The sequence below is a fragment of the Schistocerca gregaria genome, chromosome 6, assembly GCF_023897955.1.
Source record: "Schistocerca gregaria isolate iqSchGreg1 chromosome 6, iqSchGreg1.2, whole genome shotgun sequence".
Classification (NCBI taxonomy): domain Eukaryota; kingdom Metazoa; phylum Arthropoda; class Insecta; order Orthoptera; family Acrididae; genus Schistocerca; species Schistocerca gregaria.
Window position 1 is genome coordinate 307496879 of NC_064925.1, and position 14860 is coordinate 307511738.

General features: G+C 42.5%; 1 protein-coding gene across 1 annotated transcript in view; it reads right to left on the reverse strand.

The window, feature by feature from the left end:
* The window catches only part of LOC126277933 (beta-galactosidase-1-like protein 2), an 82480-nt gene extending 73796 nt beyond the window's left edge, over positions 1–8684 (reverse strand). The window contains exon 1 of the mRNA XM_049977515.1: positions 8586–8684. Within this exon, the coding sequence (XP_049833472.1) occupies positions 8586–8646 (61 nt within the window). The 5' untranslated portion in view covers positions 8647–8684. The remainder of the gene's footprint in view (positions 1–8585) is intronic.
* Between the last annotated feature and the right edge of the window lie 6176 nt (positions 8685–14860).

Genomic DNA, 14860 nt, shown 5'->3' on the forward strand with positions numbered 1-14860 from the left:
TAAATGTTGCTATGCTATATACAGAGAGATAAAATACAAATGCTCTTCTGAATGAGACTACATGGGTAAACACACAAAAATTTAGTTTCGTAGGTATTTATTTACTGTGTGAAAGCAGTGATCAACCAAGTACAACTTCAGTTTAGATTTGAAGTGACCAATGTTTTGTATGAGTTTAATGGTATCTGGTAAGGCATTGTATAATTTGATACTAGGATGGATAAGGCTGTTTTGAAATAACCTTGTGTTGGTGCTTTGAACATGTACATCCAATTTTTGTCTTGTATATCTTGTATCATAGCTGTGTATTGTGTGATTTTGGGTGATGAGTGGTCTTTTTGTATGTAAGTTTTGCTTTAAATACATTATATTTTCAAGTATATATATGCAAGGAAGTGGCAGGATCATCCTTTTTGGAAACAATGGTCTACATGATTTGTGATTATCTACCCCTTCCATTATTCTTATAATTTTTTTTAAATTTTGAATGTTTTGATGGCATCTCCAGAATTAATACACACACTGAAGGGTGTTGTAGCTGGTACAATTGTTGTGGGCTTAAATATACAAGTATATACACCTACAAGGTCCAGTCACGTTAATGTGACCACTGCCTATGTTCGACGTTACAGGTGGCAGCTGACAGTACTAGCAGTGGAGGGTATATAAAGGGACTCGGTGGAGGAGGGATGGTGGGCAAGGGGCCCGGAAAACAGTGCAGTCATTGTCGTAATGTGGAAATGGAACCTTTTATCTGATGTCCAAAAGGGCATGCCAGTTAGCTTTCGGGCCAAAGGTGGTAGCATTCCTGAAACAGCTAAGCATGTAAACAGCTTGTGTGCCACTGTGGTTGAAGTACACTGTGCATGACAAAATGGCACTATCCGAAACTGGCGCTGAGGCATCTGTGGTACACCATGGACCATAGATGAGAGGGAAGAACAACAGCTGTAGAGATGGTGTGGATGAATAGATGTGCAACTTTTGAGCAACTTACTACCCAGATGAACCAAGGGGCTAGCAACAGTGTCCCCTCAATCAGCATTCAGTGAACGTTACTGCATTTGGGCCTCACAGCAGGTACCTGGTCCATGTACCCACACCACCCATCAGCGACATAAGCTGGAGTTTGCACACCAGTACCGCAACTGGACATTCGCCAAGTGTTAACAGGTGACCTTTTCTGATGAATCACATTTTGTGCTCCATCAGACAGATGGCTATTGGAGTGTACAGTGGGAAACGTCTGAAAACAAACACCCTACAACAATCACCAAAAGGATCCAAGTCGGAGGAGGGGCATTATGGTCTGTGGAATGTTTTCGTGGAATTCCCTGATCTCGTCATTCTAGAAGGCACAATGAATCAATACAACTATGTGTCTATCAGTAAGGAATCACGTCCACCACTACATGCAGTCTGTTTTTCCTCAGCTTGATGGCATTTACCATCATGACAATGCAACATGTCACATAGCTTGCAATGTGTGTTCATAGATCGAAGAACACCAAGATGAGAATATCGTAATCCTCTTGCCCCTAAATTTCCCGGATTCTAACTCAGTCAAGAATATGTGGGTCCACCTCAGTCGTACTGTACATATCATCGACTGTCAACTGAGAAATCTAGAGCATGTGAGCACAGCATCTGACTCAGTGTGGAACCACATCCCTGTCAGTACCTTCTATAACCTAACTGACTCTCTTCCTGCACATGTCACAATGGTCCAAGCTGCAAAAACTGATTATCGAAGCTTTTGACATGTGGTAGTATTAACGTGATTGGACGTTGTGCAATACAGCATGGCTGCATTCTTCTGTGTCTGCCGTATAAAACTAAATGTAGAATCAGCAAGCTTTCATGGGTTTTCTTTTTCCTCAAACAAATGGTAGACTACTGTTGTGATACGATTGTGTACCAAGTAGGAGGGAACGTCCTTATGATAGTTGGGGACAGGTGACTGGTACGTATACTGCTGCCATACTAATGTGTTGAGGCGTCTGATGTGCTATGGTGTTAGAGCGGCAGCTTTCTGCTTGGAAAGTTTTTAACAAAAAAACAATGAAGCAAAGATTGACGGCATCATTTCGACACAGTTCTGCGAAGATTGATATCCATATTGACTGCTGATCGGCACCGAAACCTAAGCCACACCAAGGAATCTCTGTAATTTTCTGTGAACAGAGTGACATTTAAGGAAGCCAAAGATACGCTGATGGAAAAAATCCCAAAAAGCAAGAAGGTGTTGTACGACATAAACTAAAGTTGGTAAGCGTGTTTCTATACCTCAAAGATGATGTCTGTTCAAATTTCGCACCAACCACATAAGAGAGGCGCTAGTAGTACCACTATGAGGATGCATCAGATTTGTTTTAAATACTGGTTTTCTAGGTCGTGAGCGTTAGTTACCTTTGAGACTGGATTGAGTGAGTTGATGTCAGTGAATAATGCCTTTAAGACAATGAAGATGCCATTACCAACACCTCACCAAGTTCGAACGAGGTCCTGTAACAGGGCTATGAGAAGCTGGACGTTCTTCCGCGATATTGCAGAAAGACTTGGCAGGAATATAGCCGCGGCATGTGATTGCTGGCTGTTGTGGTCACAGGAAGACCAGGCTCCAGACACTACCAAGAGGGAAGACAGTCATATCTCAGAGAGGAACTTGAAACATTCAGTAACGGACTTGAGAATGTTCAAAAACTATGGCTGAAATTAAAAAAAAAAAAAGTTGATCATGCACTGGATAGATGTATGTCGAATGGAACAGTTCATGATGAGGTGTACCTCCCATGGTATACAGTCACTGTAAAGACTAAAAGCAAAGTGTATGAGTGTCAAGAGGACAATACACGAAACCTTGAAGAGCAACAGTTGCAGAAGGTTGTCGAAAGATCTCTCATATAATCCAAAGAAATTTTGGTCAGATGTGAGGCTGTTAATGGCAACGAAGTTCGTATCTGGCCTCTGCTGGATACCACAGGAACTGAAATTGAGGGTAGCGAAACAATAGCAGAAATGCTGATCTCCATTATCAAAAGTTCCTTTACAAAGGAAAATCCCGGAGTATTGACCCAGTTTAATTGTAACACCATTGCAAAGATAAGTGCAATAAGTTCCCAGAAAAAAATTAGTACACCTGGAAAAACGACGTCGATTTTGATCCGATGACGGCGTATGCCATTTGGGATAGTAGATGTATGTCGTTCGCCAACAGATAGGGCAGTGGCTTAGCTATCAGAGCGCCATTTTTACCTACCCTTTGGTAAAGAATGTTCGCACCAAGAAGGTTCAGTGTGGTACAAACATGTGAAGCATGCCACGGAGACGCATTTCTGCTTTCAACAGCCAACTGAACAAGTTAGAAAGGGTTCAAATTGTGGCCTCCCGAGTGGCGGGAGGGTCCTTTCATAGAATTGCCGCACACGGTAAACGTGTTACGTCAGTTGTGCAACGATGCTGGGATCAGGGATCATGTAAACGTGCTCACACCCGTAGACGAGATTCTGGACGTTCACACCACATGGGTGCCCGCCAGGATCGTCTTACTATAACGGCAGCAGTGGCAGATCGTACAGCATAAATAAGAGGGCTTTTGAGCCCATAAGTCTCAACATGAACTATGGTGGACCAGTTTTGGCAGTGGGACTACGGGCACACAAATCTCTAGTCCGGCTTCTACTCACGCCACAGCACTGGCTGCACGGGTCGACTGTTGCCGTCACAGGATCACTTGGAAGATGGAATGGAGGGCCGTGGCCTTTAGCGATCAAAGCAGAGTCTGCCTGCACGCAAGTGATGGTCGTTTGCACGTATGACATATACTTAGTGAGAGCGTCTTGTAGATTGCATTCGTCCGAGACAAACTGCCCCCCCCCCCCCCCCTCAGGCCTTATGGTCTGAGGTGCGATAAGCTACTGCTCTCGTTCACCTTTGGTGTTCTGGCAGGGACGCTAACGAGCCATTGGTTCATGCAGAATGTTGTTAGAGCCGTTCTTTTGGCGTTCTTGCAACAGAAAGGTGATGTTTTGTTTCAACAGGATAACGCTCACCCACACATCATCCCGGAAACTCAACGTGCTCTGCAAGACGCGCTGTAAGTTCCCCGGCCAGCACGATTTGCCGGTTTGTTTCCAATAGAGCGCTTGTGGCTTATGGTGGTGGAGTCTGGAAGCCAGGGGAGTATGGTAAACTCATATTGGTACTCTTCTTACTACGCAAGTGCACTGCGAGCTGTGTGACACGTTGCATTGTCCTGCTGGTAGATATCACCATGTTGAGTAGAGACAAAGTGCATGTAGTGGTAAACGTGGTCCCCAAGGATAGATACTTATTTGTGATGATGCATGGTGCCTTCCAGAATGACGAGAACATTTCACAGACCGTATCTCTATCTCCATCGGCCTACATACTTCTGACGATTACTGAATGGTGTGTACTTTCAGACCTTTCACGAAGTACATAACAATAGCCATCTGTCTGATGGAGCGTAAAAAGTGTTTCATTTGTAAAGGATATCTGTCGCTGAACAGTGTTTGTCGAGTTGCAGTTCTGGCGTGCAAATTCCAGCCATTTTCGCTGATGAGCAGATGCCAGCATGGGTGTATGAACCAAGCGCCTGCTGCGGTGACCGACACTCAGCAGTGTTCACTGAATGCTCGTCAAAGAGGCACTGTTGGTAGCCCCTTGGTTCATTTGAGTGGTCGGCTGCTCAGCAGTTGTACGTCTATTCGCCTGTACACACCTCCGCACCCTCTGTTCACCCCTGTCATGTATGGCCCATAGTGTAGATCAGTTGCCTCAGCGCCCGATTTGGATAGCGCCATTTTGCCATACACGCAACATTTTAATCACGGCGGTATGGGAGCAGTTTACAAACTTTGCCGTTTCAGAAATGCTCATTTCAGGAATGCTCCCACGCTTGGCCTGAAAGCTTGTTTTCACTCCCCTCTTGACGTCAGATAAATCGCTCCGTTTCCGCATTACAACATCGACTGCACTGTTGTTCACGTCCCACCGATATGCTTCACATACAATTCAATGCTAGTGCTGCCACTGACCGTCGGAGAGTGGTTATTGCACGTTGATGTCGGACATAGGACGTGATGACATTAATGTGTCTGGTTCAAGTAGCAGGAGAACATGGACTTTGGGAAAAGGAACGAAGGCAAAGCTACTTCTTTCGCAGAGCATAGTTTAATCACGGCTAAGATTTGGTTTAAGAATAATAGAAACCCGTTATATGCATGGAAGACACCTCGTTATACCAGAAAGTTTCGGATAGATTATGTTATGGCAAGATTTTAAACTGAAAGGTATGTCCAGGGGTAGATTCTTACTCTGGCCATAATTTATTTGTTATGAACTGCAGATCAAAACTAATGAAACTGGAAAAGTAGGAAAATAAGGAGACCCTACCTGGATAAATTGAAAGAATCACTAACTGAGAGTTTCAAAGAGCATTAAGGCATCTGTTGACTGGAACAAGGGAAAGGCATACAACAGAAGACTAATGGGTAGCAGTGAAAGATGAAATAGTGAAGCAGCAAAGGGCCAATTGAATTAAGTTGACGAAAGGGAATATAGACCTACAAAAATAAGATCACAGAAAGTACAAAATGTCTAAGCAGGAGTGGGTACAGGACAAGTAGAAGCTGTAGAAGAGTGCATGCCTACGTGAAAGACAGATGTCACCTACAGAAAAAGTCCTTCGGGGAAAAGAAAAGCAGAGATATTCATATCAAGAGCTCAGATGGCAAGCCAGCACTAACGAGCATGGGAAAGAAAGGTGTCTCTGTCCGAACACGCCTTGGAAGGCCCAATGGACCGACCGGCCGCCGTGTCATCCTCAGCCCACAGGCGTCACTGGATGCGGATATGGAGGGGCATGTGTCCAGCACACCGCTCTCACCGCCGTATGTCAGTTTCCGAGACCGGAGCCACTACTTTTCAATCAAGTCGCTCCTCAGTGTGCCTCACAAGGTGTGAGTGCAGCCCACTTGCAACAGCGCTCGGCAGACCGGATGATCACCCATCCAAGAAGTAGCCCAGCCCAACAGCACTTAACTTTGGTGACTTGACGGAAACCGGTGTTAGCTCTGCGGCAAGGCCGTTGGAAAGAATGGGAAGGTAGAAGAAATATGTAGAAAGGCTCAACGGGGGAAATTATATCCAAGGCAACATTACAGAAAAGGAAAAGGTTGTAGATGAAGACAAAAAGCTAGATATGATGATACGAGAGCAACTTATCAGCGCACTGAAAGACCTACATCGCACGAAGTTCTTCGGAGTAGGTGACATTCCCTCAGAATTATGGAGATCCTTGGCAGAGCCAGCCATGACAAAACTATTCCACCTCGTGTTCAAGGTACATGAGACTGGCGAAATTCCCTCAGACATAAAGAAAAATACAATAATTTCAGTTCCAGAGAAAGTAGGTGCTGAAGATCTATTATGTGTCATGGATGCATAATACTGACGCGAATTATTTACAGAAGAATGGAAAAACTGGTACAAGCCGACCTAGGGTAAGATAAGTTTGGGTAACGGAGAAATGTAGGAAGAAACTAAACAATACTGACTCGATGGTTTATTTAAAAAGATAGTTTGAAGACAGACAAACCTACGATTACATTGGGTTGATGCTTAAATTCGTATGGTTTTTCTATAAGTTTAATAAGCAGAGCAGATACAAATAACAAAGACTTTATTCATCAATAATATATTCTTCTTCACTATTTCCAACAGTCCGCCGGCGCTGTGGTAACTTCTCGATTCCGCGATGGTTTGAATCATATTCTTTTGAGGCGAAGGACTCGTCGAGCCACGATTAGAGCGTTGCGGAATGACTTCCCGACCCAGCTCCTGTATGCTACTTTTTGCCAGTCTAGCAATATGCAGGCGGCTGTTGACGTGCAGTAGCATGACTACATGCAGTCTCCCTTGTTGTTCTGGGAACCTGTCTGCAAAGCGTCTCAGTTGTTGTCCATGAATGTCAGCAGTGATGATTACGTTTGGGGGAAGCAATTCTTAGTATACAGAAGTGTCGCTGTTCCACGTTACCTTTTGTGGATACTTTGTCTGTTCACGAGATGACCATATGGGCACCCGCTGATTTTTGTGATTTTGGCTAGGAGCGTGCTGTATACATACAGCGCACTTTTGAACCTTCCCCATTGCATGCAAATTTCGCATGATAGTGGATGATCAGAGTTCATCACATTCGCCAATCTGCGGGTACGCTGGCTTAGATTAATGCGTTTAAACGATCATCATCAAACCACGAAAGTTATGCAAAACGGGGAGTGTCATTAATGGCAAACCAGTCCTCCTTAAAACGAGAAACCATTTTATTGCCATGCTCTGTGGAATGATATTATCCCCATACATGGTGCAAAAATTTCCGGCTGCCTCCGCTCCTGTCACCCTCTATAAACTCAAACAAAAGGGTACGTTGGAAATGTTCCGATTTCTTCACTTGGCGCTTCATTTTCTATCGTCCACAGCTCCACTCTCTATCTCCACATGACAAAAGGACGCTATGTAATCTCAAATAGCAACAGTGAACTACAAATAAAAGAATGGAATTCGATAAATAAACCGGAATGACAACTGGTTCAAATGGCTCTGAGCACTATGAGACTTAACTTCTCAAGTCATCAGTCCCCTAGAACTTAGAACTACTTAAACCTAACTTACCTAAGGACATCACACACATCCATGCCCAAGGCAGGATTCGAACCTACGACCGTAGCGGTCGCGCGGTTCCAGACTGTAGCGCCTAGAACCGCTCGGCCAACTCGGCCGGCCCGGAATAACAACATGCAACAAAAAAACGCTACGAACTTATGAACCAACCTAATAGCACTTGTAGATTTAGAGAAATCTTTTGACAATGCTGACGGGAATAAACTCTTTGAAATTCTGATGGTAGCAGTGATAAAATACGGGAAGCAAAAGTTTAAAAATTATTTACAATTCATAGAGAAACTGCAGTGCAGTACTAAGTACCTAAGGACGTGAAAAGGATACACTGATTGAGAAGGGGGTGAGATAGGGTTGAAGCCAATCTCCAGTGTTATTCAATCTGTACGTTGAGGAAGAATTTCGATAGTAAGACACACCGAACTGAATAACGCACGATATTTTCTCGTTGGCATACCTTTATGTACCGGTATCCACTTTTATCTTGTCTACTTTGTTTCGACGGTGCTATCGAAACAAGTAAAGTACACAAGGTGAACGCGGATATATAAAAACAGGCAAACGAGAAAAATTTGTGAGTCAGTGCAGTGTGTTACATATCGAACGCCCGTGTACAGACGAACGCAAATAAATGACCAATGTAGATCCTTTACATAAAGCGAAATGCGTTTGGTCCAAACTAGACATTATAAAGTTGTAAAAGATGGAATAGCTCCCATATTAAATGTGACCTGCGGCTGTCGAAGATGGACTCAGAGACAAGAATACATGTAAACCATAGTAGCTCCGTAGCAGGGGTCGCTTCGCGCTAGTGATACTTTGACATGTAGCGAAGAGGTGAAAGTGACCTTACGAACGCTTGAAAGTAAGCAATGGCTTACCTTGGCAGTGGACACTTCCTGTGGCCAGAAGGCCGAACATGCACGCTAGTAACCACAACATGTTGGCCCTGAACTGCCCGTTTCTGTCTCGGAATCGCTTATATACCGATCGCTGCGCTCCGACCTTAACAGATTAACGAATGTTACCTCACCTGCTGTGCTATCGGCGCGTGCTGACCGTCACAGACTATCACGGCCGAAGTACCGTGTCATAACCAGGAGCTCTCTGTTAGTGAAATACGAAACAACTTCGGACGGATAATTCATTTGTCGGATGACCTATCATTTACAATAACATATTTTTACTGCCCATAAAAACACAAAACAAAGAAACACCGATCTAAACATAAAACAGTTCAGATATATTTTGTATAACATGTCTTACAAAAAACACGGAGAGTTCAAAATAACCATTAAAGTATGCCAACCATTTTGGAAAAGAAGTCCAAATTATTATTATTATTTGAACCTCATTCTTCTTATTGTCCTAACCGATCCATAATGGTCTCCACCTTTCCACCACGGCCATTGGCGCTAGGATCTTCCTCGTCGTCGTTAGGGGCTTGGTCGCCTATGAGACTGGTAATTATTTCGTCGTCAGTTAGCACTTGACATTCAATCTTGGATATTTTCGCATTCTTTCATCAGTCCAGCCGTTTCAGCTGTTTGGTGGTTCTTCCGGCGTAATGATAGACTCGCCTAAAGGAAGGAACTTATTCCAAGTTTTGAGCAGTGTCTAAATTCTTCTTTTCACTATTTCGCCATTTTTATGTACAAATTTCCATCTTCAGTGACAAGTACACTCGCAAATTTTGTAACTGCATCATTATTATTTTTAATAAAAACCGATATAGTTGCACTTATAACTACACATTCCTGAGCAACTGTCTTCAGCTGGTCTATTACGATAAGTTTACTAGTAACAATATTTAACTGGATCGTGCCTTGATGACATGCTTATGAGCCGAAAACGGTTACGATACCATTTGTGTGAGCTGAGATTAAAAATAGAACTAAAAGATTCATTTATTTATCGTCGGCTTACAACTAGTTTGGAGGGTTCACATCTTATTCTCAAATGTCACAAGGATCACTTAAAGTGAAGCCATTAAAAAAAAGAAACCATTGCCCTACAGATGCATCTAAGTAAGGAATATTTATTTATTTATTTACATACAGCTAAAGCACGTAATTATCAACAGATCCAGCAGGTATATACGGTATTTCAGAATTCTTATTACACAGCTATAGGTGTTGTAGAGGGGACTCAAACAGCAATATTTGGTAGTATATATACGTCCGGAAAAGCGCCGTTTGGAAGATATACGGCTTTCAAAGAATGTGTAAAGATACGCTGCACGTGCATCAACCAACTCGTACCTTGAACTACAACATATGCTCGACCTGATGACCTGAGAAAATTTGTTCAAATACACACAGTCTGGAGTCTCCTGAACCAGCCCTGCTGGAGCCATTTCACAAGGGCAAAGAGATCGTCTTGTGACTCCATTGGATTATTACACTACTGGCCATTAAAATTGCTACACCAAGAAGAAATACAGATGATAAACGGGTATTCATTGGACAAATATATTGTACTAGAACTGACATGTGATTAAATTTTCATGCAATTTTGGTGCATAGATCCTGAGAAATCAGTACCCAGAACTGCCTTGATACGGCCTTGATACGCCTGGGCATTGAATCAAACAGAGCTTGGATGGGGTGTACAGGTACAGCTGCCCATGCAGCTTCAACACGATACCATAATTCATCAAGAGTAGTAACTGGCGTATTGTGATAAACCAGTAGCTTGGCCACCATTGACCAGACGTTTTCAGTTGGTGAGAGACCTGGAGAATGTGCTGACCAGGGCAGCAGTCGAACATTTTCTGTATCCAGAAAGGCCCGTACAGGACCTGCAACATTCGGTCGTGCATTATCCTGCTGAAATGTAGGGTTTCGCAGGTATCGAATGAAGGGTAGAGCTACGGGTCGTAATACATCTGAAATGTAACGTCCACTGTTTAAAGTGCCGTCAGTGCAAACAAGAGGTAACCGAGACGTGCACCCAATGGCACCCCATACCATCACGCCAGGTGATATGCCAGTATGGCGATGACGAATACACATTTCCAATGTGCGTTCAGAGCGATGTTGCCAAACACGGATGCGACCATCGTGATGCTGTAAACAGAACCTGGATTCATCCGAAAAAGTGATGTTTTCCCATTCGTGTACACAGGTTCGTCATTGAGTACACCAACGCAGGCGCTCCTGTCTGTGATGCAGCGTCAAGGGTAACCGCAGCCATGGTCTCCGAGCTGTTAGTCCATGCTGCTGCAAACGTCGTCGAGCTGTTCGTGCAGATGGTTGTTGTCTTGCAAACCATCCCTATCTGTTGACTCAGGGATCGAGACGTGGCTGCACGATCCGTTACAGCCGTACGGATAAGATGCCTGTCATCTCGACTGCTAGTGATACAAGGCCATTGGGATCGAGCACGGCGTTCCGTATTACCCTCCTGAACCCACCGATTCCATATTCTGCTAACAGTCATTGGATCTAGACCAACGCGAACAGCAATGTCGCGATACGATAAACCACAATCGCGATAGGCTACAATCCGACCTTTATCAAAGTCGGAAACGTGAGGATAGGCATTTCCCCTCCTTAGACGAGGCATCACAACAACGTTTCACCAGGCAACGCCGGTCAACTGCTGTTTGTGTATGAGAAATCGTTTGGAAACTTTCCTCATGTCAGCACGTTGTAGGTGTCGCCACCGGCGCCAACCTTGTGTGAATGCTCTGAAAAGCTGATCATCTGCATATCACAGCATCTTCTTCCTGTCTGTTAAATTTCGCGTCTGTAGCACGTCAGTTTCGTGGTGTAGCAATTTTAATGGCCAGTAGTGTAGATAATACTCTTTATGTAGCCCTACAGGAAAAAGATCACCAACGAATCAGTCAACCGCGACCCATCCAACTGTCCCCGAATGTTTGGTTAAGGTGCTGACAGACGTCAAATAAATAGTGGGCTACCGCGCCATTGTGCTGGAGCTACATCATGTGACAGATATGCAAAGGCACATCCTACAAAAGCTGCACCAGTACGTCTTGCAGGAAGATCAAATGGCTGGGACCCATAGATGGAGTGGTAGAATATATGGGCCAGCAATACGATCACAGATAATACCAGCCCTCACTTGAATATCAAAACGATGTTCAGATTCATGGGGGTTTGTGGCATGAGGGTTTTGCTCAAACCGAATGTGGCCTGTTAAGACGCTTGATCAGACCTTCGTTTGTGAAATGCTTTTCATCAGTCAAAAGAGTGATCTGAGGAAAGGAAAGCCTGGAACGTCGACACAGCGACGTGGGAACCATGCACAATCATCGACATGTGGCGCCAGCTACACCCAATTCTTGCACCCTCTGGAGGTAGTATGAGTGCAGTTGCTGTTCATGGAGAAATCGCCAGAAGCTGCACTGGGATACATCGGTAGAACCTGATATGTTTCAAGTACTCGTCAACAGGTTCTGGTCGACCAGTTGGCGGACTTCCTCTTCCACACACATCAACAAAGCGGTGCGCCCAGCCACGTCCACAGTCTGTCCGATTAGCCTTGACGGCGACAGTTTCCTGAAGCCATTGTTCCAATCTTGCAAAAATGGCAGTTGATGGACTGGCACGATACGGAAATCGTTTGTGAAACAGACGTTGTGCTAATCAACCATTTCGTCCACTTGCACCACAGATGATCAACGCGTTGGTGCACTCTGAAAACGAGTAGTCTGCCATTCTATAATGCACCGTCTTTCTTCATTACTCAGTGGCAATGTGCGCTTGAAGTCATTGTATTTTTCGCTGATGACACGTGACATGACGTTACACAAGAAATCACGTGATATGAGGGACTGACCTCTGTCAATGAGTACTGTCTTCGATCGTTCACAGCCGTTTATGTTCTGAGCGGTGTTTTGCTAGAAGTAGGTTTATTCCAAAATATCACTGTCCTGACTCTCTCTGCAACACATATAAAAACAACAGATCACGACGAAGCACCAGGCAGAAATTGGCATCCAAACAACATATGAACGATTTTTTATGGCCCATTCCACTGCAGAAGAAAACAACCAAGAAGAAGTCCAGGAGCCCCACGAGGTGAAAATCAGGTCAGAAACGGAAAGGCTAGAGCCTCCTCTTCAAAGAAGAAACCAAGCAAGAAACATACCTCTCATGGAACTGAATAATTCTGTAACTCTCCTGTATCATATGGTACAGGGCTTAACCAATAAGCTATATGAGCTAGAGGAGTGAAAATTTGGAAAATCTTCTGAACTAACTCAACAGTCAGTCAAAATACATTGTTGTCCATGGGGATTTCAATATTAATTTCAAGAACAACTGTAAAAAAAGGCAAAAACTTGTTAATCTACTAAAAACATACAATATGGACATGTGTGGAGAAGATGCCACCAGATACAGCAGCAAATGTGAAAGTACTATAGACCAAATATTCATTGAGAAACCAAAATTTGGCTTTAAATCTGAGGTATTGGATACAGGTTTCTCTGATCATCAAGCAGTTTGATTGACTTTAGATAAATTTCATGAGAAAAGTGACAACAGCAGATATAGTGAGATAAGGTTATTTAATGATGACAGGATTAGGGACTCTAATCTAATGTTAAAAACTGTAAACTGGGGCATGGAAAGCTATAGTTCTGTATATATAAAATTCAACAAGTTTTTGTCAAATTATAAATACTGCTATGATATTTCATTCCCCCTGAAGTGAATGAAAATAAACAAAATATCAAATTCATGGACAAGTGAAATCAAAGAGTCATCAGAAAGCCTTGGAATGCTATATAAGTGTGCAAAGCACAATACTATCTTGAAACCATATGCCAAGTGTTATAGGAAAAAGCACAGGGAAGCTATAATTGCTGCCAGAAGGAAGCACAATGATTCATAATGTGAAAAGGTAATAACAAAATGAAACCTTTGTGGAAAGTTATTAATAATCATACAGGCAAACTTCAAAGTGCAAGAAATAAAATCACCATAAAACGCAAAAATGAAATTATTGATGATCCACTTCTAATATCCAATATATTTAATGATCATTATATTAATGTAGCCAAAAACCTGATCACCACTAAATATAATCCAAAGACAAAGGTAACAACTTCAATAAATGAAAGGACAATGTACCTGTATCCTGTAACATCCAAAGAAGTACAATATCAGCAAACTAAAGAGTTAAATGAGCTGTGGATTTGATGGTATGCCTGACAAAATTTTAAATATAGTACCGATAATGTTGTCTCTCAGGTTGTGGACATAATCAATGACTCCTTTGAAACTGGTGTGTCTTCAAGTAAACTTAAGCAGTCAACAGTAATACCAGTCTATAAAAGTGGTGCAAAGTGTGACATTAAACATTTCAGACCTCTATCATTATTATCTGTATTTTCGAAAATAATTGAAAGAATAATGTATGTATATTGCTAGACTTCCTAAACAAAAATAAAATTCTTATAAATACACAGAATGGTTTCAGAAAAGGCAAATCTACACAAACAGCTCTCTTCAGTTTCCTAAAACAAGTTCCCAAAGCTATTGAGGCAAGGAAATGATCTATGGGTTGTTTATGGACCTTTCCAAAGCGTTGGATCTTACAAATCATAATCTATTGCTGTTTAAACTGTGTAATTATGGTGTTCGTGGTATTTCCTTTGAGTGGTTCAAGTAATATTTAACTGAAAGGAAACAAATTACTCAGGATGGAAATGTGTGCCATTCTGAATATAAAAATTGTTAATTAAGGGGTACCCTAGGGCTTGCCATTGGGACCATTATTATTCTTGATTTTTATTAATGACCTACATCAACAGTTTTCAACAGCTGATATCATATTATTTGCTGATAATACCAGCTTCATTATAAAAAGGAAGAATGATTATGAGATGCAGCAAAAAATCGACAAAACAGCAAAAGTGCCAGAAAAATGGTTTAAAGACAACTGTCTACTTGTCAGTTACAAGAAAACTGTACGGATGAACTTCGTCCATATAAGGAACAAAAATAGGACCAATATAAAATTCACATTATCAAATAGCCAAATTCAGCAAAAATAATCACAATTTTTTTTAGGATTATGGGTGGATGAGCATCTAAGAATTGAGAAACATGTAGAATTGCTTAACAAAAAATTAAGCAAGTACTGTTACATATTAAGAGTGCTTAAAGATTGCTGCAATACC